Source organism: Prunus dulcis, chromosome 1 (genome assembly GCF_902201215.1).
Source record: "Prunus dulcis chromosome 1, ALMONDv2, whole genome shotgun sequence".
Classification (NCBI taxonomy): domain Eukaryota; kingdom Viridiplantae; phylum Streptophyta; class Magnoliopsida; order Rosales; family Rosaceae; genus Prunus; species Prunus dulcis.
This window is the reverse complement of record NC_047650.1, coordinates 2,882,493-2,910,127: the sequence shown is the minus strand read 5'-3', so window position 1 is coordinate 2,910,127 and position 27,635 is coordinate 2,882,493. Positions and strand designations below refer to the sequence as shown.

Genomic DNA, 27,635 nt, shown 5'->3' with positions numbered 1-27,635 from the left:
AAACATATATGGCCTAATATTTTAAACTAAAAAAAAAAATACAATTGCATATCCTACCACACAGTGACAGACCTATTAAGCACCTTTCCTCGCTAGAAAAACCATTGTAGGTGCTTCAAATTGCCCTTTTACTCAGCTGGTGGTGGTGCACTCCAGGTATACAGATTACCTTATTTCCATTTTTAGCATTTAAGTAAATGTCTTTGTCCTTTTACTTTCATTTATTTTTATATTACTCAATTTACTTAAGTTTACAATGTAAATAAGGAAGTAACCCCCCCAATTTGGATTCAAATAAAAATACTAGAAAATCAAATTCCCACCAAATCAAAATATGAAAAATCGGTTTTAGTTAAATACGATTTAGGCTAAAAATGAAGGCTCATTAAGTTAGTATATACTTCATACTAAAATCCCATAAAATCAAGTTTTCTTATTTTATGTGTAAGGAATAAAAGCCGCCAAAAATTAACTTGAAAAAATGATTATTCTAAAAACCCATTTTTTCACACTTAGTCAATATTTTTACATAAAATAATTTTTCATGTATGATATGAATGCATGAAGGGAACTAAGGTCAATCTAGGTAAAAAAAAACCTTAGATGTTCAATCCCCAAAGAGTTTTTAACCTTTCAAAATTGCACATCGGCTAAAAAATTCCTAGGTCCGCCAGTGCTACCACACCAATAGTCATAGTCAAAGGTCTTCCACATTTGTATTTGGTGTTAAAGTTTGTCTCAAACATCAATTTTAATCATTTTCCATTAACGTATCTCCAAAAGAGAAGCATTTTTCTGAATAAAATTCACCCTTTCGTGAATAATATGGCTCTAATTCCATTTTTTCTTCTAGTGTTTACAACTAACTTGATTTATATGATTTAATGTATACTTTTATTTCTAGAAAAACTATAGAAACTGTTAATACCACCACCAAAAAAAATTAAAATTTAAGCTAACAACTTTAGCTAGCTCACCCATTAAAAAATTCATGATTCCGCTCTTGAATATATAGTTATTATTATTCTTCCTCTAAGGATTTTCCTTCATACAGTTCCATATAACAAGATTCCATTTGAAAAAGTGCATTTAGAAGTAGATTAATATTCAACAACTTTCTATTACATTGTATTTCACTTCATGAGATAGTAGGTTAATTCAACAAAGCTTACAATAAGTAGGGTTTCATTCAATGTAGTAGCTGTAAAGCAGAAAATGTGGTTGACTTTAGTGACAATCCTGCTCTTTAAGGGACGTGACATTTTCTTTTCCTTCTAATTCCTTTTTATTTTATTGATTGGGGATATTATTTCATTATAAAATTGTGAGTGAGATTATCATTATTATTATTATTATTAAAATAACAATAATATTATATATTATTTACAACAAAGTACTACTCAATAATGTACTAGAGACATGAAATGAGGCAGAGATAGCCCCACAACATGGTTTGTCCAACAACATTGGCAACTTGAATTGAGTGGAGGGTTCCCTTATAACCAGGGCATCGTTATGGCCTATTTTCAGTAAATCAAAGTCTATGCGTTATAATTTGAACGCAGAGGGGAAGGAAGACTTTGGGAAGGCTATGGAATTTGTCACTTTTTTAAAGGAATAATTGAACATGACACAGTTAATTTATCTTGACATGTATTTCGATGGAGAAACGTTAATGGGGTCTAGGTCCTTGACTTACAAATTAGTGGTCTCAGATTCGGACTCTTTTCGCAGGGTGTGGGTATGTGAGAAAACCCCCCTCTCCTAATATCGATTGTATAACAAAAGAAAATCGATGGAGAAACTAAACTAAACCAAGCCACTATGCTATGCAGATATGAGAACTAAACACAATTAACTGTTTCTAAAATATTTAAACCAGAACCGGCCCAATTCAAAATCATATTCTTCTGGCCGAACGGCAAGACAAATCCAAAAGGTTGTAGTTTAGTTTCCTTGCCACATGTCGTTTTACATGGCTGACAACAACAACTACATGCTGCTGTCTTTGGGAAAATTCAATCCAAACGACATAAGAGAACAAAAAGGAAGGACAAAGATAAATGAGAATTTCTGTAGCCCTCCATGGAAAGGGCCATGAGCTCAAAATGGGGTCGTCTGTGTCCCGTTGAATGGGGAGATTCAAGTCAAAAACATGGTAGATGTCCACATAAATGAAGTGGTTGTGACTTGTCCAAAAATAAAACATTACATGTACCTTAGACATTACACATGCAAGAGCCAGAGCTTTGTGTTTGTTTGGGGCCTTTGGCTAGTGGAAGAAAATACATACAAATATCCGTATGCTTTCTGAAAATTTGGGAAGAAAAATGCAGAAAGTCGTTATGAAGTTCAAATCCAACACACTTAACCTTAAACGTATAAATGAGGTCGCTTTCAACATAAACACGGTACCAACACGAAAAGAAACACAAACATTAAAAAACCCTGTGTCGAAGCTGAGTAAGAAACTGAAGAAATATCCGACTATTTACTTAAAAGGAGTCATTCTTCCTTATACACAAATTACAGTTTGATACAAGTACAAAAGTTGTGCTTGTTGATGTACAACTCTCTCTATCAGTTTTTACTTTATATTTTTGTTGAATGATTGGATTTGTTTTCATGTTATTAGCTGTTTTGTTGAGAGCCTCCTCCTTCAAACAGGAACAATCTGTCTTCTATGATGGGCATTATGGTAGGGTGAATTGGCGTTGGCCCATTACATACCATGGCATGGATGTGCGCTCAAGTGGATAGGTTCGAGAGGTCCAGTCAAATAATGTGGAAGAAAGATAATCAAACTAAACAAGAAAGGAACTTTTGTCAAGTTCAATCAGATTCAATTTTTAGCACATAAATTTGACAGGTTTGGAAAATACTTTCCTCTTGTTATGTAAATAGAAACTTCTACATTCGTACTAATAGCAGTGTGACATGCGTGCAGAAGTTTTTATTTTTGTATTTTTAATGAATTATTTTTGTATATGTGTTAAACTGTGATTTGCAGAAAGGAGAAGTATCTTCTTATAACGGAGGCAAACAATATCCTTATATAAAATATTGATGAAGAAAGAAAGCATTTGTTGCTCAGATTTTCTCGATTGCACGTCATGAATGCATGTCATCTTTGCACATGGACCATGCTAATCTTCCCTGTATCGTTTTAATTTTTTAGGATGTCCCGACTCCCAAAAGATTTTGCTTTACACTATTGAGAATTCTTTGACACTTATGCACACCCAGGGTACCATTTATAGGACCATCCAAATAACATAAACAAGAGCGTTTTTTCATAGTTTTTTTCTTGTTTATCTAGAAACTATGGGAGTTTGCCACTATCGTCAGCTGATTACATTATTGCCATACTTGAAAGTATAGTATAGCATGTCTTTATCACGATACAGAGACCATGATGGCATTTACAATCCTGTCTCCCTCAAATAACAAAATAGAAAAGGACAAGGGAAAAAAACAGCATGAACTGAAATACTGAGTCTAGAAGAACATTGGCAAAGCAGAAAAATCTAAGTTTTATAATTTGGAAGCCATATGATTTGATTATTAACGAATAGCAAAGTAGCTTACAGAAAATCCAAAAAGAAAGAAAAAAAAAAATTGAAGAGTAGCCTATAGATGCAGTTAGTCCTTTGCTTTATAAATAAAATCAATACCCAAAAGAAAAATAAATATAAAAAAAAGAAAGAAATGATGTAGACTTCACTTAATGCTACAAAATTTACTGTTACTAGATCACTGCTTGGGACACGCTTTTAATCCCTTGAAGCAGCAGATAAATAATGGGAAACTGAAACAGGGACCGAAGAGGGCATTTTCCTATTCCGAATCCCTGAGGCTTTCACTTGTCAGCCATATTTTCTTTTGGATAATAAACACAACGTCGTCTCCATCCTGGTCTGAATCTATACTGGAGTCGGCTACTGCCACTGCTTCCCAGTGCAATGCCGTTAGGTACTTCTTAACGAAATCTACCACTGATTGTTTGTCACGGATGATTATAAAACCAGTAGGCCGGAGTATGCGATCCATCTCAAGCAACAGATCCTCAGCACTACATTCTTTCTTTTCTATGTCAGAGAATACAGTCCAAGCATGGAGTAAATCATAAGTGCGGGGGTATGTCGAATAGGCTTCACACCTGTCAAAGTAGACACTCCAGTTAATCACAATACAACAAATCCTAATGCAATCTGAATCTTCTTTTTATCCTAATAATCTCTAAGGCATGATTTTGGAAAATGAGAAAAAGATGTACATCAATCATCTAACTGATTAACATGAAATAGGTTCACTGAGTTAGGAACATATGAAGACAAAGTTTCAAAGACTGTTTGCCGCTTGCAGTCACTAAGCCAAGTTAGATATTTTCTAACACCCTAAATGGATCTATATTGCTCACTAAGTCTAGAAAGGCAACAATACCCAACCTTAGTTAACATGAAGGTTCTATAAAGTTCTATGACTCGAGGTGTAAAAAACATGATGGAGGAATTTAAATGGATATAATATTAAATGAGTTGTTTCATCAGAATGACATGCTTTACATATTTCCGTAACTTGATTTGCATACCAGCTGTGAACGGAGCCTATAAGGCCTCTGTCATATATCAGCTTAAGTGTATTTGGTCCATCTTCAGGGACAACATTCATCACCCAAACATCCTTGTCCTTCAGAGCAGCTGCAAACGACCCCATGTTTGATTTCATATCCATCACATTCCTCAGAGTGTTTGATTCGATCTTTGGACTCAAGAGATTCCAATAATTCTCAACTCTGTGTCGCCAAAGTTCCTGCACAATAAGAGCAATACCAAAGCAATGAAATCATTTAACATGTTTCTGAGTAGTACATCCATAAGGCAAACAGTGCAAAATTACAATCTAAAACGTGTAAACAGAGTGCTTGCAATTGTACCGTATCTTTTTCAAACATTTCATTTGAATAGCCAAAATCAGCAAGTCGAGGAGGAGGAGCTGTCAATCTAGCTGGCCAGGGGGCCAATCCACTCCCCTTTTCCCTATGGTCATCTGATTATGCCAAGAAAAAACATTGGTTAGCAGACAGATCCATAGCCAGGTTAAATCTACTTGATAAGGCATCCCCATAAAATTATGAATGGTTTTTCCTTTAAATAGTTTGAAAACCAATGCTGCTTATGTTTAGGTATTCGTCAACAAGAAAATAATGACCTATATAGATGGGAAGGACGACATTCACATAAATCTACAAAACAATATGGAAAACCGAAAAAAGAAAAAAGAAAAAGAACTAGTTCTTCAAAGCAGGTCATGAATAATGATGACAATGAAAATATCACCGCTAATTGTTATGACCAGATCTTTTTTGGCACCTCAAATTTGAGAGCTGTAGAAGACCAGTTTGTGTTAAGTGTTAAAAAAACATTTTCAGAGGTTTTAGGATCACAATCACAATCATGATTTCTGGAACACACAACAATCATATTAAAAAGAACCAAATCTAGGACAAAACAATAAAATGTAGAACAGTTCAAAAATATACTGTGCAGTGATAACAATTTCTTCGTTTTTTGTTTTTCTCAAACAGTGATGACAAATTTAGTAACAAAAAAACTTGTTTCCCATCCCAGGTGGCACACAGCCCATTTACTCTTAATTTCAATTTTTTTTGTTCTCTTGTGTTGTCTAGAATCTAGATATCTAACCATAGTTATTTGAAGAAGTTATACAAGGACATTGCTATGAAGATCATTCCTGCATTCCTCGTGTGCCCTTCGAGTCATTCCCGATGTTGATTTTGTCTATTTTTGGCATATAAACAACCAAATTATTGGAAATATGCCAGTATCACCTTAAATCGCACAACGATATTGCTAACCAAATAAAAGTTTATTCAAACCAGTTTCCGTTGATGTAAAAAATAAAACATACGAAGGAAACACTCACGATCAGAGTATGTTGAGATGCAAGCTTCCATTGGCACACCCCATACTGCATCTGGATCATCATCAGATCGGCAGAGAGGAGGTTGAGTACCAGGTTCTCTTTCCATATAACAGTCATTTGTTAGTGGTTTTTGCCAAATGACAGTTTGGTTCTTTTTTGCAGCTATTCTCCAACACATGCGTTCCACAAGGGCACTCATCTCTCTCCATATTTTAAGATCCTCCTCATCTTGTGCATATGCTTCTGGAGATGAGTATGCAAAGTAGCCTCCTGGTCTGAGCAACCTATCCAGCTCAAGAAGAAGGATCCCATCTCTTTGAAGCCAATCAATTCTACAACGGGAACAGTGAGCAAGTTCAAAGGATCTGCTTGGGTAAGGAAGCCTTTTGGTCCCTAGAACACCAAGATATGCTGGAATACCTCTTTCTAAAGCAAATTGGATCTGGTTTTGATGCACATCATTGGGTGCCAAGGACATTGCCATGATATCGGACGATAGCAAATAGGCTCCAAAACTTGCAACTCCACAACCAACATCAAAAACTGTTCGTAACCTTCCTTCATTGTTTAAATTGTTTTTTGAAAAGTTGAGCATCTGCCAGTTGAAAACAACATAATCATTATTGCTTCATCCATGCAACACAAGATGTCTAAAATGTACCAAAGGAGCTGAAATTCTAAATATAGAAATACAAGCACTCAATCAATAGGAAATGGGTAGATAAAAGTTCGCAAGATCCTATTCGGCCAAAGTAAAGTTGAAGTTCACAAAGATATTTAAAGAGATAATGTCAGCCACCAATACTTCTCTTGAAAAAGACAAAGTGGAAGCAATCTTACATTTGCAATTGAAGCAATATACTTATCGGCTCCATAGTGAAAATGTGTGCCTCCCCCAGGGAACACTATCTTTTCGCCTTTTACAATCATCCAGTTCTGGTCAGATTTCTCTTGTGCAAGGTGAGTATGAGGTATGTTTACTTTCCATACTTCATCTCTGCTTTGGGGCCATTTGATTGGGACCTGTAGATGAAGTTAACAACAGGAATGTTTACTATCAACATAATCTGGGAATAGAAGATAACTGCAAGAATAAGAAGATAATAAACACCAGTTTTTTCTACTCAGCTTTAACACAACAATACCTTGTACCCTGGTGGAGGAGGAATCAAGCAATTGTACCGCCGTTCTGGAGCAGGGCAATGTCTCTCATAGTGCTCCATCAAAGACAGGTCCAGCTTCAGTCTCATTTGGTATATAAGATTTCTGTCTAAGCAGGGAATAAGTTCTGAATGCCGATCATCACAAACCTTTAAAAATCATGAGTAGACAAATGAAACAAGGACACTACATGTCAAACAAAACAGTCCAAAGCTTACAGGTTAAAATCAAATATTTTTGGAGGATTTTTTTCGTGGGGGAGGGGGGAGGAGAAGAAGATACAGAGTTTAGCAATATAGAACTCACAGGGAAGCTCTTCAAAATGACATCCTCCTCTCCATCTTCCTGCCCATATTTTGTTGAAGATTCATCCTGCTTGCTATCATTATCTTCATCCCCTCCCAAATAAGATGAACCGAGCTTTCTCCAGGATCTGCTACCATATTCTAGTGCTGATGCACCATGACTTTGAGAGCCAAAAATGGATCCATGATATACATATAGGAAACCAAGAAATATTCCCAAAACACACAGAGATGTGATTATACGCTTCTTTTGAGACAGATCAGATCTCCCCCGCGTCATTTACGTAGTTTTGAAGTTCTTCTACCCAAAAATATCTGCTATGTAATTCTCTGTTGCAAATGCCAAGCGTTGCCTTTCCAAAGCTCTTATATGAAAGACAATGCCACAAATTTCTTAAAGATCCATTAGACTAGATACAATAAACCTGTAAAACAATACCAAACAACACCATCAAAAATTGCAGCGCATCGGGGCATAATAGGAGGTGCTAGTTCTGCTGTTGCATGCATACTCAGTTCAAAAGCTCAAGGAACAAAGGTGCAAAATATTGTTGCACCAGTTAAGAACAAACGAAAAGATATTCTTGCTCATTCTTGGCAATGAAAATCTTCAGAACGGAAATCAAGATACAATACTCAAGCAGTCCAGTAATCATACAAAACAAATTTAAATAATTAAGGGCACAGAGAAAAATAAAATAAAATTGGATCTTACCACTCAAACACCATCTATTAGAATCACAAAAAAAAAAAAAAATTGCCAACTAACAGCTATTCCTAATCACCCCGGTAATGTCAAAATAAATGTAAAGTTGCTAATTTGCCTCACAAGAGTTGAAACATCCAAGAAACACCCATGGACCATTAATTAATAAAGTGGGAAAAGCTACTTGATGCTAACCAGGTACAATTGTATCTGGTAAATTGGCAACTAAGCAATGAAAGAGCAATGAAAGTGATTGATCCAGCATAAGCAGAAAAAAAATATATAAACAAAAATAGATGTTGGTCCATGTTTCTCCACTGCATTGGAAGGGAAACAATGACAGCACTCAATGAAGTTTAACTCACAGATCCGGGACAAAAATCCAATTACATTTTGCATAATAGAAACTCCTCAACAACCCTTCACTCTTGCACTAAAAAAACTACCAAATTCATAACAGTAAGCATTAAAACCCACCAAATAAACCAAACCCAGAATGCAAATTCACCCAGATCCAGCAAAAGATCAATACTTTTTGCAAAGTGAAAATTGGAGCAAGAGCTTACTTGAGTTTTGATCGAATAACGAAGTGGGTAAGTCAGACAGTAGTCCATAAAGATCCCTGCTTTAGTATGAAAGGATCTAAAGTGAGACGCTCTGGTACTTCCTTAAAAGGAAAGGGGAGGGAGGAGGCAAAAAAGAAAGGAGGGAGATTAGATCTCAAGAGTTTTTGGGTTTTGTTAACTTATTCTATATTTGAGTCTGAGCCCAAGAGAAAGAGAGGCAAATAGTGTTCAACTGTTATGTCGATATCGTTATGGTCCATGCTTTCAATAAAAATTCATAAATGCAAAAGCTCACTTTCAGATTTAATCACAGACGGGGTAAATCTAATTCACAATTCATACTTGAATTATGAACTACATTTATGGCTGCCATTAAAGGGGAAAAATAACCCAAGTTGATCTTCAAAACTTCTGTTGTGTTGCGTTTATGGTCAAAACTACAGTATTCTAAATTTCTATTTAACTATATCTCTAGTTGGACAGCATATATTAGATTTTAAATTCTAAACGTTTACCCCTAAATGACACCACAAAGAAAAATTGGTAGCATGACAGATCATAAAAAGATCATAAAGACAAAAGGAAGAAAGTTTGGGATTAAAAATATATATATATATATATATATTATGGCAATTATGTGTAACTGTAGGATACTGTTTATCTTCTTGTCTATTAGGAGATACTTATTTTTTCTGTGAATCACAATTTGACATATATATAAAAATAATTTATTAAAAATAAAAAATAAAAAAAAAGCTTATGCACACATATTACATTGATATTTGTAAAAATATAAAAACTTCTACTTACATAATAAGAGAGGAAGTATTTTCCTTCACTATGTGCTTGTAAAATTCTTATTGTATCGTAATAGGATTGTATGTATTTATGGACCTGATCGAGATATATATGATATGACAGATGTTATGGACTAATTTAAATGAGATTTTAACGTACATAAAGAGAAGCCTCACCGACACATCTGACAAAGACAACAATTAACAAATAACTATACTTGCCGCCAGATGTCCAATCACTTCACTAGTTTTCTACCATTAAGCGACTTAAACCTCAATATATTTTATTATTAACGAACCAATTAATTAATAATAATATATATTATAATGTATAATATATAAAAATAAGCTTACAACCAATTAATTAATTATTTAGTGTGACTTATCTTCCAAAATATTAGAAGAGATCTTAAGTTAGAATTTTCTCTTTAAGAAAAAGTTATAAATAAAAAATACCCTAAGCTTGCACATACAAAGTTTGACAATCTCTCTCTCTCAACCCCTTTGCTCAACGTTCTTCTCCTCTCAATACTTTAACACTTACTTTTCATTTATTTATGATAACAAGTTGTGTCCAAATTCTCTTTGCCAGGTTTTAAATGATATATATATATATGGCTATAAAATTGGAGAATTATGTGTTCTATTAACTGTTTAATGTTACTCTAAAGTTGAAAGAAATAAGTTTAAATTTTCGTCGTTTATGTGTTTTTTTTTAGTACAAGTGATTGTCTAAACTATAGGGTAGAGAGATTTTTCATACACATACAACTATGATGCTATGGGGGTTCAAATTTAAGACTTATGATTTGCAAGTTAAAGCCCTTTTCATTAGATTAGACCGTATTGGCAATAAAGAGAGAACTAATTCTCAGCTAAGATTAAATCTCCCTTGCTTGTTAGATTAAAATTTTTTTTTTTCTTTTTACAAGCGATATTAGAGAATAAAGGAATTGAATCTAAAACCTTATATACAGAGATAAATACTTTTAATCATTTGAGTTACAAATCCCTGCAAAATATGTCTAATTTTTATCAACAAGGGAAGCTTATATCATGGTAAGCACTCCCTTTGTCAACATACCAATTGATTAGTACTTCAACACCCTTCATTAATGCGAATTGTTTAAATTAAAAATAAATAAATAAAGTCTTCAAGATAATATATAGGATGAAGACTAATCATGAAAAAAGATTGGCCAACGCCCTTCTGGAAAGAGCTAGCATGTGACTTGCCAGTTGCCATGCACCATGTCCAATGTGGTCGAGGAAAACTGTGATAAGGAAGGTTGGAGTGGATTTATTAAGATCTGCCTTCCATAATTTAACATGAAATGAAAACACAGCATCCACCAACTTATCACTACATATAGATCATTGTTTGGTAGGACTGTTAGACTATATTGCAGCTTAATTATGGTTAGGACAGTTGGATTAGTAAAGAGTTTCTTAATGAGTTGGTGTTTTTATTTTTTTTATTTTTATACAAGTGATATTAAGTAAGGGAAGAATCGAACTTAGGATCTCGAGTGCATGCATAAATACTCTTACAAATCTTGTGTTTTTTATTATCATTATTTTCCATTTTGAGCTTCTTTCATAGTATTACGCAAAATCATTCTCTCACACGAAGTTTTTATATAAGTCATTGACAACTGAGAAAATCATAAAGGTCGTAATTTTCTAAAGATTAAGTACATAAGATAAAACTCTCCAAATTATAAAGTCGATTTTAAATTGATACGCAATCTTTTAAAGTTCGACAAACTAGTACACGCACTCAACTAAATCACAGACATTACCCTCCGTTCAATTAGTTTGTTTGAAATGTTTACTTGGATACTCAAGGCTGATCTCGACATTTTAGGGGCCTGACCGACAAAAAAAAAAAGGTCCTCCCTGCAAATAATGACCAGATAACAAATTCTTGATTTTAGTGTTTTTACTTTTGTCTAGTAAATAAAAAAAGAAAATATGTAGATGGAGAAGTCACATGGAAATAGAGTTGGGAACCGATTAGAAGTAGGCCATGTGTAGCTAATGAATTGTACTACTCATGACTTTATTGTGATCAATACTCCCAGTTAATGAAATTTACTTCTTTTTTTAAATTTTTTTTTTAAAAAAAAAAGAGTTGAGAATAGTTATTGGGTTTTCTATGATCACAAAAAAGAAAAGTTGAAGAAGCACCTAAAGAAGCACTTGTGGGATCCGAAACCCAGCAATGGGGAGTTGAAAAAGGAGCAACTTGACGAACAACTCCACTCCACCTACGATTCCATGATATGGTGCTGCACTTTCAGGGGGTCCTTAGATGTGCGGTTGCTCCACTTGTTCCATTCCATGTGAGGGCGGACTCGGTGGATACTGTGGGTTCCACTTTTATATATATATATATATAAAATCTTACCCTCAACTGAACCCACCCAATGCGTTAAGAAATCCTGGAAAAAAAAAAAGAAAAAAGAAAAAAAAAAAGGGTGAAGAAATCAATTTTGGGACGTTAGACCAATTTGCCATGACCAAAACGAATGGCGATTGGGCTTGAACCCGTTTTAGTAACTGAAATTGGGCTCATCTTGTGAAAAATCACTCCTTTAAATTTCAGCGAGAACAAGGACAAAGGCCAATATAGCAAGGGAAGATTCTACAACTCCTTATTTTGATTTTGATTACGGATTTATGTGTTTACTTCACATAAAGAAATGAAAATGTAAACGAGTTTTTGTCAACGGAGTCTAACCTAGTGGAAAATGTCATTGACTTGCAGACTAGTAGTCTCAGGTTCGAACTCCTATGACACTTCAGTAGTGTGTGTGAACCCCCTCTCCTCTTTGTAGTTTAGACTATTATTTGTATTTAAAATATATATATATAAATGGACTGCATACAAAATCATGAATTCAACTCCTGATTTTAGAGTAATTTGAATATAAAATAATTTATTTAGAACAAAGACATATTAGTAATCAAACTAGTTTCAATTTCAATTTTAGAGAAATTTAATAAACAATTACAAATTAGTAAACATGCCGATAATGATGCCAGCCTAATCCTTTCATGAAATGAAGGATGATGTCAAGTATCAACGACCAGATACAAAAAGAGATAATGTAGCATGATGATTTTGGGTAGCATTGCAACGACGTAATTTAGCACTTCAGTAGAAGAAAAAAAAGAGCAAAAGAAAAGTTCTTTATATAAATTGCCTCTTATTTGAATCAAATTCTACGTTTTCTCCTTACGTAATGGGCTAGCTAGAGCTTGTATCAAAAGTTTCAGATAGGAGGCCTAGGATGCATATGGGAAGGAAGTCCCAAAAGCGACCTCATATATACCGGCTTGTTTTACTACAAGCATGCTACATGAGAACCCCAAATCGGTTAAATACCATTTGGTGTTTACAAAGAAGTGAGCTTGCACATTTCTAAATTGTAAAACAATTAACCTACTAATTTTTTTTGGTTACATTGGGAGGAAAGACGGTTTCGATTCTGAATGCCAAACAGGTGAGGGCCACAACTACTGTGGTAACCCCGCTCGACAATTAATCTACTAATTTAAGTACTTAATAACTATACAGCATCTGTAATAAAACAACATGCATTATAAATTATTAATGTTCTTTTAATTACTCGTCGAGTTTTATACCAAAAGCTTATGAAAATAAAGAGCAGAATCTATCTTCTAGGGATTATATGAGAAGAAGCCAAAAAAAGAACACAATTTTTTGTCTCCCCTTCCCATTTATATATAAGATAAAGAGAATGTTATTCACGAAAATAAATGGGGTCTCTAATTCAGATCACTCTTGTTTGACTGCTATTTTTTTTCTTCTCTTTTTTGATAAAAAAAAAAAAGTTTAGGAGGAGGGGAGGCTACCCCATCCGAAAATTAGGGCGTACCAAGGCCTCTTTGAGGACTTATAGAGAGGGTCTTAGCCCCTTTTTTTATTTTTACAGATTACTCAACAAGAGAGATTGTCAGCAGCGGGACTCGAATCTAGGCATTGATAGCGAAAATAACGATTCTTACCAACTCAACCAACCCTCTTTGACTATGCCTGCTATTTCTTTTGCCAAGTCATATACAAGCCAAAACAATTTCTGAAAAAGGGTCCAAGTATATTAATATTGTTCATATGAACATATACATATCCGCCATGCCCAGGACTTTTAGCTGGTATACTTTCATAGTCGAATCCCTCAAGTCCTCATCATCTCCTACTCTAACCTCGTCTGCATCTCTCGTATACACTTATGATGAAGCTCTTCATGGCTTCAGCGCTCACCTCTCCTTAGAAGAACTAGAATCTTTAAAGACAACAAAAGGGTTCCTATTAGCATATCCATGACAAACCTGCTTGATCAAACAACTCGCACTTCTGAGTTCCTCACCCTCAATCATATGTGCTTCCACATTATTCAATAAGAATTGTCCACGTGTTAAGTTCAAAAAACATCATATGTAAAGTAAGCGTGTTCAGAATATCTCACTTCAAAGAATGAAAACTTTGCATGAGTATTTAAAATATCTTCAACCTCTCTATTTATTATCAATTAATTTCAAATTAGTTGCATATATATGTATACTTATATACAACTAACAATTAAGAAATGTTTCTCGTCCATCGGACTGTTCATAATATGAGCCAGGTGATGTGATTGGCCAAACTGAATCACTCATGCGGTGCGGTGGGATCATATACAAACATTGAATTCTGAACTGAGTTGTGAAATAAATTCTTTTACTGCGGGGAAAGTAACTGTGAGTCTACTGGCCAAAAGATAAAAAAGAAGTAACTGTGGAGTCTGTGAAGATGGCGTCACATTTTAGGGTCCAAATAAAGAGGGGACAGTGATAGGCCCTGATGAAGCCACGTGAGTTGCATTACAGAGATCAGTCTGGGATCATGCTATTGACCGACATGAATGACAGGACAGCACGTGCGATGGAAACAACAGGAAAAAATAAATGAAAGACGAGTGACTGAGATGGGAGAGCAGTGAACTGAATTATGAGGAATTCTCGTACCCGTTTCATTTTTGGTAAATATTTTTTTTTGTCCTCGGAACGTGAAAAGTTGCTCTACAATATGACTCATGCTGCTACTGTGGTGGTCTGTTTGTGCCTACCAAGGGGAAGAATTTAGGTTTTTTTTTTTGTTTTTTTGTTTTTGTTTTTGTTTTTGTTTTTTTATGGTTTGAGGGAAGAGTTTTAGGTTACTAATGGCTGGCGTTTTGGGGAACAAGGCTAGCCTCAGCTTTATCGAATACTAACTTCTTTCTTGGTAAGTAATAAGAGAAAAATATGGCCAACGGGTTTATTTTAGTGGAAAAGAGTCTTAATTTGCAAATTAGAAGTCTAGCTTCGAATTCCCTTTGCATTTTGATTGTGTGTGTGAGAAACCCCCTCCCGTATAGTTTAGAATATCGCTGGTATTAAAAAAAAGTTCATATGTAGTAAAATAATTAATTTAGTATTAAATTGTTACACTTGGTTCGGTTCAATTCAATTTACCTATAGTTAAGCATTATCCAATCCAATCAAACTTTATGAGAGTATCGGTTTGGATCAAATTGGTATGAAGTGCTGAGAATAAAATTGAACTTTTAAAAGCAGAATATGTATCATAACCGGTTTCTTGAATGAAACTGGAACTACAAGAGTTTGGGTACCTGAAATTATTCCCAGTTGAACCACCAGGGGACAACGAAAAGATTGACATATGGGATTCCAAAATTATTGATAGCTAGAGGCTATATACATTATTATATAGCATTACTTTTGTAGATAACTCTTAAGCCAACACATTCAGGCACACACATTTTGCACATGCTTAGTGATTGCTGGGCACTACACGTACCAAATTAACCAAATGCACGATCCTTTTCAAACAATCTTGAGATTAACCTTCAATCAACAAAGATGTGACTACTACATCAAATACGTGCAGTGATTAATTATTCATTCACCCAAAGAAGATTTAAAAAAAAAAACATTCAGGCAAACTATAAGAGAAAAAATTTCAAAGAGATAAGAGAAAACACCTTGTACACCAAAAGAACAAGTCGAATTTCAATCAAATTTGCAAGCATTCACTTACAAAAGTTTTTTTTCTTCTTCTTAATTAATCAACCTTCAGATGGGATGATAAGTGTTAAAGTATGTAATGGAAAATGATAATTTTCATATATTTCATTGTGGTGCAAAGCATCAAATACACACACAACATTCACTAAAAAAGGGAAACAAACATGCATGGGCTTGTAGCTCAAGTAGTTAAGAGTATTTACACCTACACCTGAGGTCTTAAGTTCGATAATCTTCCCTCCCCCAATATCGCTTGTATTCAAAAAAAGGAAACAAAACATTAAATCAAAGGAGAAAATCATGGCATGATGGAGGTTGATGAATGAAGGTTGATGGAGTAGACCACACTGATAGAGTAAAATAAGGCATGATTTGGGGGCAATTAACACCAAGTTACAAACTATCTGGCTAGTCAATTAGCAGACTAGGAAAAATGATAAGAACAGACTATATATAAGTTACCAAAACTTACATGACATTACATAAATTTTGCATGAACACAACAAAATCTTCCATGTATGCATTCCTATATATGTATATGTTACCAAAGCTTAAAATATAGGTATGTACTTTGGCTAGTTTTGCTCTAAACCCAGCAAGAAGGCCAATGATATATGGCTGTGTTTGGTTTGACAAAATGACAGAAAATGTGGGGTTTTGATCACCAGATACTTAGGCATGTACATTGGCCATTTCTGGCTTAGTACTTACAAGATATAAAGCGGAAAACCGTGTTACCAAATAAGACAATGATACCTGAGCAAAAAAGTACAAGAAGAAAAGAAGTTTTGTTAGCTTAGCTTGTAATCTAAGCCCTAATCATCGATGATCTGTGATTCAAACATGGAGTTATGACTCAAACTTTCAACCAAAGTTGCTTCTTGTTTTGGTCATACAAATAAGCAAACAAAGCATGGGATCTTGAATTTTCACGTCTTGATGATCCTGAAAGATCACAATTTAAATTTGTTTCGCATGTTTAAATAAAAAACCTTAGCTCATAAAACAAGTTCAAATAACATGTTATGATTAAAAACATAAGCTTCTTTACACTCTACCGCACAATATTAAGAGTGCAAATAACATTTACTCAGAAGTTACATCGAAATATTCTTGTTATGCGGACAATCTACGATGTTATTAAACTATTAACTATCACTCTGGATCATTAACCATGCGATACTATGCTTGTTTCAATATGATAATACAAAATGCTCAATTATCAGATAAGAAAACATTATTAATGCGACATGCTATACATATGTAGGCAATAATATTTGTTCACATTCACAGTTCCATCAATCGGACGTGTATGGCGCCAATATATGACATGAGTACCTAGTAGAACAATTAATTAATTAATAATCACTTCTCTTACATCCAAGCAAAGATTAATGATAGCTAATTTAATTTGATTCATATGCTCATTATACATACAAAAAATGAAAAACAGCACAAAAAAGAAAGGTCCAGTGTCAAAAAGGGACCCATACCAACCTTAAATATATATTATGACGTATCATGATAATCAAGTCAAATAAAATAATGCCCTCTTGTGATAAATAAATACATGCTATATATATGAAATAAAATATAGCAAAGACTCTAAGTACTTATGTGTGAATTGGACTTAAATCCGATCCTTGTCTTACAGAATTTACAAATCAATGCTTAATATGTATCCTTCAGTTTTAGAATGAAGCTTCAAAGCTCCGAATGTCGAAAACTTACATCCTACTGGTAAATAATATATCCATATCATGTTCTGAATGCACATGAAATGTAAGCATTTTTGCTAGTTTAGTCCTCCCTCTCAAACAAGCCCTTAGAGTTTTACAATTAAACTCTAGTATGATTATCATATATCTTTGAATTTAAATATTAAATCTTATACCGTAGCGGTGGAGAACCCCTATATTCATAATGCACAACTTAGATTAAAAATCAAACAATACCAAGATAAGAAAAGATTTCGTTTTCCATCATTTTTAATGTTTGTTTTACAAACAAGTGCCCAAATGCAAGTATATTAATGGTTTTAACACAAGCCTTGATAACATTATAGTGTGCACAAATGAGAGTACTTTGTTTCATTTGTTTGCTTCCTTTATGTGATTCCATTGTTTTCTAGTTTATTGTTTATGACATGAACATATATATCATTATTTTATCATTAGGGTTCGTGTAATACTTCACCTATTTAATGTATTTCTCCCTCTTTTGGAAACATTAAGATTGATATGACACATTGGAGAAATGGGTTGTGGATTTGCACAATAATAAAGCGCAGCTCATATAATCGGCAAAGACCCATCTCCCACATGCATGTACTGAATAGTTTGACTCATGAATTTATTTGCAGAAATTCCATATGTACTTTCTACCATTAGTGATTGAAAAAGGTTTTTGTGCTGCTCTTCGTCACTGCACTTCGACAGTGAGGAAAAGCTAGAAATATATTGGGGAAAACGAAAGGAGAAGAGAAAAAGACCTCTATTTATACCAAAAATAAACAAGTCTAAGACTGTATACATAGTGCTAGACAAATCTGACACAGTATCGACCTCTGAAAAGCTATATCCACCAAATGGATGAATGATTTGCCAATACCCATTAAAAAACTAGAATAAATAACAAAAAAATGATCATTTTCATAAAGAGACATAGAACATGATCTGCAAAATCTATTACCAGTCACAAATTGACCTTTCATAGTACATAAATCTATGACATATATTTTATGATAAGTCTACACAGACCCTCAACTACAACTAGTACATATGCATTACTCCCACTACTGTTTGCTAATTTACCAGTGGAATCACGGAATAGTGTACGCAATCTAATTAAGCATGTTTCTGATTTAAAACAAAAGGGAAATACAAAGGAGGATGATAATGAAGGCTCAACAACAACTCTACTCAGAAAGCTTCATGCACTCCTCTCGAATCCTCTCTGGAGAAATGGGGTGAGTGCAAATAATAACACTGTCACGACAATGTTATTTACACTCTTATTGAGAGGAATTGTAATGTCGTCTCAACAGGAGTGCAAATCACATCGTTGTTATGACGGTAATATTTGCACTCTTCATGAGAGGAATGCAAGAAGCGCTTTGTGGAGTGTGAATATAAGGCTACCCTAAATACCCAATAACATAGCTAAGGCAAAGAAGAGGAGCTAATAAAGACAATTATATGTTTATGCTAGAGATTAAATAAGGAAGATTCTGATGATCCCAAAAGACCAAACAGCTTCTTACAGATTTAGCTTGCACCAGGAGGAGCTGAAGGAGGAGTTGGAGGCAATATTGCTTGAACTGGAAGAGCACTAGTAGTACTACTACTCTGTGGTGGGCGCTTCCTCTTCTTCTTCTCGTAGCTAATTCCTCTGGCTTTGGCCTGAGAATCGCGAACCTCACGCAGATAAAGCCTCACAGCACGAGCCCCAAAAGGGTTGGCCTCAGGCTTCCCACCGTGCTCTTCAAAGGCGGCTCGGAGGCGGCCGATGAGGGCATCTAGGCTTCCCCAAGCTTGGCGAAGAGGGCAAGGGCACGGTGCAGGAGGGTTTGGATGCCCAAAGAAGGGACACAGCTGAGTGTGCACTTTGGTCTTCCCAAACTGGTCTAGGTACCTGAGGAACTCAAGCACGTGGGCCCCGCTGCACCGTGCGAGGGACAGCGGTGGCCTGTGGTTGCGTAGGTACTGCCCGAAGGTGTTCCAGTCTCGCCGCTTTTGGTTCTCGTAGCGGCTGAGAGTGGAGGATGTGGCTGATGAGGGTGAGGCCGCAGGTACTGTATTGGAGCTGCTGGTGGTGGTGTTGATGTTGATGCTTAAACTGTTTGATGCGTTGGAAGGGTTGAAATCTGGAAGCGAATCCATGGATTTGATAAGAAATTATGAACATGTACAGTGGTAGTGGAAATGCCCCAATTGAGCTGGGTTTTCAATTATGGTGAAGATGGGAAATTATATATATATATATAGAGAGGTGGAAAAGAAGAGTAGGGCTGAGCTAGCTAGCTTAATATAATATAATATATTTCTTTTTTCTTTAGCTAGTCTATGTTCCGAGGTTTCTTTGAATCTTTGTTTGATCAATCCTAGAAACCACTTTGAAAGGCTTATGATGTGTTTGGGGTGGATTTTATTCTTACTTTGTTGTATGGGAACATTTCGAGAGATTGCCAGATATATTTTTACCGAAAAAGGGGGGGAGCAACTCAGTCCCTTCCAGTCCAACGAACTCTGAGAGGAAGAAAGAGAGTGCTAATGGTAAATGAGCAAGTGGAAAGGAGTCTCAAGTGACTTCTGTGCAAATGGAAAGAGGTTGACAGTGATAGAGAGAGAGAGAGAGAGAGGATAAAGGTAAAAATATGAGGGAATAACATGATTTTGTTTCATCACCCTTTTGTATTGATTGACAACACCTTTTTTTTCAATGACTACTCTGCCCTCCATTCATTTACATTCGGGAGCAGCTTGCATACAGTGCTTCACACCGTAAGAATGGGTCTATCGACCTTAAGCATGATTTCACATAATGTACTAGATTATTTGAAAAAAGAAAGAGGGATGACATCTACATTCTCTTCTGTACTTTTCTTATATATATTTTTTAATTTTAACTTTCATATAGCCTCATCTCGCAATGTGGTGTTCAGAACCACCTATTTCTAGATCTTCCTTTAAAATCCATTTTTGCAAGAGATATCAACTAAATTGAAAATCATTTAGTCATCTAATCAATTGTTTTCAAATGAATAAACAATATTTTGATAATGAAATGATTACGATAGTAATCAAATGACCAAACAATTTTCACCATTGTTGATTTTTAGCATGAACGATCCTTGAAGGGTGACCTCGAAGCGTCGCTCGGTTCCGATCATAAGGTCACATTGCGGGATGAGGATGAGAAAACAAAAGTAGAATACGAAGGTAGCATTCTTAAAACAATGGATGACATGTAAGTATCCATAGGTCTGTAAAGCCATCCCATACATTGGGGATGGCATTTGTACTACCATGTAAATTTGAGGGTTGTTATGGACATTCGAGAAAGCCATGCGACCCAATCTCAGCGGCGGTATTATTGTTAGGTGGAGGATCCGCATGAAATCCAACCATTTCGGAGGCCTTGGAGTAACTTAGTGCAACATGGCAAATTTCATTGAGAGGAATCAACAAAGAAAAGAAAAATGGGTCAACATCTTATTAAGATTTAATCGTTGCATTACTTGGCTGAGATTGGAGAGCGACCACCATGAAGATTTAGTTTTCACTCATAGTTGGGAAAAGCTGTAAGAAACAGCTTTCTGTTTAATATTCAATGAGATGATTTGAAACCCTCCACTAAATGAGGTGGTTGAGGGTATTCATATGTATTGAATCTATTGATTCGATTAACTCAACATTTAATCCATATAGTATGGATCTGCGCATTCATCTTGTATTCTTGTACAGGGATGGATGGAGCCCCTTTCTGGGTTAGGTTTGTCTCAAAATGCATACCAAACCAATGTACTTTCATAGTTCAAATTGGTTCAGTTTAGTCCTCGAACTAGTATAACTGAGCCAAATTGATCTATTTAGTGACTGATTTAGTTCAGTTATTTCCCTCCATAAGCAATTAAGTAAATGACGCAGCGAGATGAGATAGGAAGATTAAATGATAACCCTAAAGTAACAATTTTAAAACCCACTAAAAAATTGAGTAACATTCAAAGGTATTTAATTGATAATAAACTGAATTAACCGACAGAATCCATAATTGCTTCAAACTTTCTCAATCAAGTAGAAAATCACAACGATACTTCCTTCTTTTCCTAGCGCCATAATTGATGCTTAAGCATGATTTTCCATATTTGAACCCCAATTTTCAGATTTTGAATTTTGTTCCTTTTTCTAAAGGAACAAGCCTATAATTTGTCCTACATCAAGCCCCTTCACTTGTTAAGAACTAGACCTTGAGTTCTCCTTAAAACGGACCTGAGTAGAGCTTGATGTGTATATAAGCTCTTCAATTTGTGGCATCTGAACTTAATCATACTTGGATGGAAATGACAGTTGAGAATCAAACTCCATGTATGGATTATTTTCCTCTTCAACTTCAGATTTATCCATACCTTCAATTTCAGAGGAATCCAATTGTAGTTCTTCATTTTTTGGAAATCTTCTTCAACAACAATAATTGGCACAATCTCTTGTTTTTCTTTAATCCCTTCCTCCATCTTGTGGGTTACTATATCATCTATTAATTCAACATCCATCATAGTTTCTTCTTGTTTGACATCTTTCTCCGTCTTTTCTTGACCCACCATGATATTGGGTTGAGCAATCTTGTAACCATTCCTTAACAATTATATATCTTATTCAAAAGGAAAGAATTTTTTTCACAAGAAGTCTCTTCATCCAACGCCAAAAACTGATAGGATTTTCACCTTGTTGCTTCGTAGATTTTCGCATCTTATCCCACCAAGAAGTGACATCTTCTTCTAAACGGGACGCAATAATTTTCACCATATTCTCTTCTCAGATTGCTTTTGAATCAAATATTTCCTTTATATCTGCAACCTGCAGGAGAAAGCCTTCTATTCAATCACTCCTTATGAAGTATGGAACAACTGCAACATCAAATTCTCTAAGAGTGGTTGGTTCCCCGTCCACGGGTCATATCTTCTTCTTCTGGACGAGTCCTTGGAGCCACTTCGAGTTAGGCAAGGCCTGCTCTGATACCAACATCATTGAGATATAAGGGGATAAGGAGATCGAACGGTAACCTTAAAGTAACAATGTAGGAATCCACCAACAAACTGGAATCCACCAGAAAATTGAGTAAAACTCAAAGGTATTTGATTGATAATAAATTGAATTAACCAACAATACAATGTCATGAGTTGGCTTAAATAGAAAACAAAGAACTTGGAGTCCGTATCATGGTAAAGGTAAGGTAACGCTGTGATTCTTGCTCAAAAAGCAGACCGAACGCATTCGAGTTATTGGCTCGTCCAACCCGGCTGCATTCATGAATCGCTCGTTCAACTATGCCTCGGAGACACGGTCGAGAAGTACCATGTACGATTGCCCCCCGTCCTTTCTTTATCTCGGTTCCGCCTAGCAAGATACGGCTTAGCCAAAAAACGTGAGCGCCCCTGCGCGAGCCTTATTTTATTAGTAAAGTAAAGCTTTGGCTCCCTAAAGACTAAAGAAATGGATCAAAAAAAGGGGGGGACTTCTGCAACGAGCTATGCCACCTAAACCAAATGAGGGAAGTCGCATCCGTCCCATCGCAAGCACCTACAATGTCATGATCACGTTGGTTTACCCTTTTTTTCTTTGGTAGTTCAACAGACGGTCGCCCCTCCAACAAGAAAAGGTATAAATATGGAAACTTCACTGCCATTTGGATCGGAAATTTATGGAAGAAATTAGGTTTTAAATTTCAAGAAACCAAACGATTATATAGCCAAAGGGAATACGACGCGCCTAAAATCATCCTAAGCGCTGCTAATGTGGCTACTAAGCTATTTCTTTGGAAAGCTCCTACTAAGATGGGAAATTTCCCGATAAAGCTGCTAGTACCAGGTGAACTCATATTGGCCAAAGTGGAAGAGAAGGAAATGGTAGAGAGATTCGGCATGGTGCTCACTGAACCTCCGTAATATCTAACAAGTCGAGTCTTATGTCGGTCATATAGAACACCAACACATAGAAAAAGGGCCCTTGGTTCCAAAATATTCCTAAAACTTATTTAACAAGAAAACAATAAAAATCCTAATTAAAATCATATCAAGGAAATAATATCTTGATTGATAACTTATTCTAAAAATAAAAATAAAATATTAAAGTAAATATAAATCTTAATAGACTCCATAATTGCTTTAAACTTCCTCAATTGATCAGAAAATCCCAACGATACACTTTTCTTCTTTTTCTAATTGCATAATTGATGCACAAACATGATTTTCCGTATTTGAACCCCAATTTTCCGTTTTGAATTTTGTTCCTTTTCTAAATTTCCCTCCCCTCGTAGGAACAAGCCTATAATTTGTTATACATCAGTAAATATTATATATATTCTCTTGCATATCAGAAACTTCATACCATAAATTGAACGACAATTAAGAAAACTTTTACCGTTAGATGGATAACTTGTGAGAGAGGATGTCAAATGCAATGGTTTAGAGATTTTAATTTGTGGTATTAAATGTTTGATAAATATTGATGTGTGGGAACAACATAATGATAAATGATATGATACTTAATTATAAAAAAGAAGAAGACAAGTTTAGGAAAATAAAATAAAAGAAATATAGACGGTTTGATTCGGTTTAGTAAGTTTCCAAACGGACCAAACTGAAATCAAATTCACGTAATTTAGTTTGATCCGGCCAAACCAACAAACTTCTTGTATTGGTTTTGGCCAGGTTGAACTGTTCAGGTAGTTTTTGCCCACCAAATGTAACCTTGGAAATTTTACAAGTTTATTAAAATTTCAGACTTCCGGTTTCATCGTTTGTATGCTTGCTCCCGTTTTTCAACATTCAATGATTGAATTATTTTACGTTATTGTATATAACACGACTTCTTTATTTGGATTGTCAAGCACTCAAGAATGAAGATTGGAAATTTCTAAGATGATGCCACATTTTATATGCTTTTCCTCGTCTGCGATCTATCATATGTCAAGAATCAGATATGCTGATCTATCTTTCATGTCAAGATCCATTGATATGAATGAAAGGAAATTCCAATGTGGGATTCAGACAATCATATATAGTCAAGACTTACAAGTTATTTTCATATGAAAAAGAGTGATTGGATTCAACTAAAGAAAGGAAGGTGATAATCAACCTTCCCCGACCCAAAAAAGGGAAATTAATGGGATAATTTTTTGTGTTAAATTAATAACATTTATCAACCTTTGTGCATTTATGATGACTTAACCTACGAATAAAGCCAAAGAAACAGTGTAATGACTTTATTCAAAGATGCACTCATGGGTCTTGAATAAGTGAGATGAGACAGAATTGACTCCCCACTATTATTATTGTTTTTATATATTTTTCCTTTCAAATGTTCTCCTTGTTTTTTATTTCTCAACTTCTGTTTTTTATTTTTTTCAAGCTATATATGATGAAGTTCAAGTAAGGCTTGGATATATAGGTCGAACCATTGCAGTTGTAATTGTTTTCATAGCCACGTATCAAATCGTGACACAATTACACCTCAAATTTTACATTTTTACATATTTAAAATTTTTAAGATCTAGTTCGTTACTTAGAATTTTTTTTGTTGAGAAATTCTAGGATTACGTTAATAATTTAGACAAAAAAGCCAACAGCCACAGATGGTCATTACAATAACGGAGCGGTCTAACATCAAAATTAAGATAATTTGGTGCGCATCTACTAATGATCACGTAGGATCGAAGAAACTCTGACATAGGCATCTCAACTAAGATTGTAAACTCAGAATAATAATAAAAAGATAAAGCGGAAAAAACCAAGGCATAACAATACAAATAAAACTCTCACAAAGGAGGGATGAAAAGCTCTCACAACAGAGAGATGAAAAGCTCTCACAAAGGAGAGATGAAAGTTCTCAAAAAAAGAAAGGTGAAAACTACACAAAGAACCCAAAAAGTTTCTGTGACTTATTGCGAATATAAAAAAATCGCAAAAAGGATGGTGGTGGAGATCCGATGCCGAAACGCATGTGGAGATCCGACTTTGAGATACAGCCGCCTGTGATGATTAGAGGAAAATCATAAAAAAAACGAAGAACAGGGAAGAAGAGAATAGGGGGAGAGGGGAGTTAGGAGGAAGAACAGTGGCTTCTTCCCCCCTCAAAATGAAAACGGCTCTAGGAAGGTTTTTTAGGAGAGAAAGGGTTAAGGTTTTCGTTAATTAGAGTTTAAGGTTTAGCGTTTAGCTCCTTTATTTTGAATCATAAACTCTAAAATGACACTATTATTACACCCTGAAGTAATGAATACTAAATTATATTTCATAAATCTTTTGAACCATACTAAATCCTATACTAATCAATCCCAATAACTCCTAATAAGCCTTATAAACAATTTTAAAACCTATTGTAATTGTGCCCAAGAGTGGGTACTAAATGGAAGAAGTTGGGTGCTACTAAGGAATTGGACTCTTCCTTGGGGTTTTCAATTTTAGTTTTTAATTTTTTGTTTTTTGTTTTGTTTTAAATTTAAACAACAAGGGGGTGCTGTTTTTCACACAACCATTAAGGTGTCATGGGGGATCAAACTTGAGACCACTGATATGTAAGTCAAGGCCTTTTTCACTAGTTTGCAATTTTAGTATTCTTTGTTATACCAAGAAATTGGCTAGAAGGCATGTCAATACAAATTCCATTAAACAAGTTTGGTATGCATTCTATACAAGGCCGGTCCTGAGATTTTGAGGGCCTTGTGCATGACTTAATACCATAAGATAATTTTTTTAATAACTAAAATTCATCATCGATTAGCATGCAATGGCAATCATAAATCAAATTCACAAAAATTTAATGTTTCAATTTGAGAAAGATAAGAACTTTTTTTGTTTTGTTTTGAGTGGGTGAAAACATACAGTACAAATTTTTTTGGTTGATTGGAGAAAGCTTGTGCATATTGCTTTCCTCTTCTTTGGCGTGTTTCCTTATTTTTTTTAAAAAAAAAACATGTTTTTCATTTTTTTTCTTGTTAACTTAAAGAGAAGAAATGTAAATACAACTACTGAATGACACAATACTGACTCAAACCCGACTTGCCTACTAAAATCAACACGTTGATTTCCAACTCAACCAAATAGTCGCTTTTGTTATTGTTATGCACGTTCAAGTATATATATATATATATATATATAATACCTATAATATTAATATATATATATATGATATACACATAAAAAAATTTCGGGGCTCATAAAAATCAAGAAGTCTGTACGATGGCACCACTTGTACACCCTCAAAGCCGTCCCTTATTCTATACTATCTCTTGGCTACTCTCATTTTCTTGTTATTCATCATAAGAATATATTTTACATTTTTTTCATGATCAACGAAAAGAAAATATTCAATATTTTTATTTTCTTATATAGGCGACATTGTCAAAAGGGGAATCAAATGAAAAACTTCGGGCGGCGGCAGGGCCCTCCACAACCCACATGTAGTTTAATATATAAATATAATAATTATATAATAATATATTAATATAACGATAATTAGTAATTTGAAAATCAACATTTGGTTTCCCGTTGAATGATTTATTTAATTATTCTTTATCTATATATATAAAGCAAAAGGCAGAGAATAGTGAAATATTCAAAATATCATAAAATGTTCTTAGTTAATTCAAATATTAAGAATTGAAATTATTAATTAAATGAGGATAATATGGTAAATTCAAAAAAATTTCATATTAAAAAAAAATAAAAAAAATCATGTAATAGGTCATACTTTTATGGAACATAACTACCCATGTTATCTTTTCTTATTTCTAAAAAGAAAAATTAAATTAAAAAATAAAACCAATTGGCACTTCTGCTAGTAGTATTTTTCAAAAATAACTGTTAGCAATGAGTTTTAGTTGTAAATTTATCATTATGTGGATCAAATATATATATATTTAAAAAATTTCGTTCAAGACTTATATTTAGAATATCGTATTGTTGTTTTGGCATGTCGCCTCAAAAATCGCAGAATTCTCTTAATGTTCTTAATCACTTAAGTTAAAAGTCATTTAAAAAAAAAAAAAAAAAAGCTTAATTGTCAAGAACTCCATTAAAAATAAAGGGGGAAATTATACATTGAAGGGAAGTCAATTAAAAGAGTGGAGACATTAACATCAACATTATAAATATGTTGCAGGCATCAGGCTTGCCTTGTCCAACATTTTGATTGATATTTGATTTGCAGAATCAAGTTTCAAAATCCAAAAAATAAAAGGAAAAAAAAAAAATCCCAAAATTCGAATTCTCTCCTCCTTTTCCTTCCCTCACTCTGTCACTCACACTCACACTCACACAGTTGAATATACTAAGAGGTGATTA

At 34.6% G+C, this 27,635-nt stretch overlaps 2 protein-coding genes and 1 pseudogene across 2 annotated transcripts; all 3 read right to left on the bottom strand.

The window, feature by feature from the left end:
- Window positions 1-3,092: 3,092 nt before the first annotated feature.
- Window positions 3,093-3,189, bottom strand: LOC117616865 (annotated as a pseudogene).
- Window positions 3,190-3,528: 339 nt separating this feature from the next.
- Window positions 3,529-9,067, bottom strand: LOC117615645 (probable methyltransferase PMT3). Its single transcript, XM_034344758.1, has 8 exons — window positions 8,685-9,067; window positions 7,414-7,837; window positions 7,092-7,256; window positions 6,787-6,969; window positions 5,947-6,541; window positions 4,937-5,049; window positions 4,592-4,812; window positions 3,529-4,159 (listed from the first exon to the last, which is right to left on the bottom strand). The coding sequence occupies exons 2-8, from the start codon at window positions 7,690-7,692 to the stop codon at window positions 3,838-3,840; spliced, it is 1,878 nt and encodes a 625-aa protein (XP_034200649.1). The 5' UTR covers window positions 7,693-7,837; window positions 8,685-9,067; the 3' UTR covers window positions 3,529-3,837.
- A 9,773-nt stretch (window positions 9,068-18,840) lies between these two features.
- Window positions 18,841-19,455, bottom strand: LOC117615516 (protein LIGHT-DEPENDENT SHORT HYPOCOTYLS 4). Its single transcript, XM_034344613.1, has one exon. It carries the CDS (start codon window positions 19,453-19,455, stop codon window positions 18,841-18,843), a length of 615 nt encoding a protein of 204 aa, XP_034200504.1.
- Between the last annotated feature and the right edge of the window lie 8,180 nt (window positions 19,456-27,635).

Bases quoted from the DNA above. Each gene is read 5' to 3' on its own strand.
- LOC117615645 (XM_034344758.1), bottom strand. From the start codon at position 7,692: ATGACGCGGGGGAGATCTGATCTGTCTCAAAAGAAGCGTATAATCACA. The intron at 4,813-4,936 runs GTACAATTGCAA...CTTATTGTGCAG, and splicing joins AAATGTTTGAAAAAGATACG to GAACTTTGGCGACACAGAGT. The intron at 4,160-4,591 runs GTATGCAAATCA...CTACTTTGACAG, and splicing joins ATAGGCTCCGTTCACAGCTG to GTGTGAAGCCTATTCGACAT.
- LOC117615516 (XM_034344613.1), bottom strand. From the start codon at position 19,455: ATGGATTCGCTTCCAGATTTCAACCCTTCCAACGCATCAAACAGTTTA.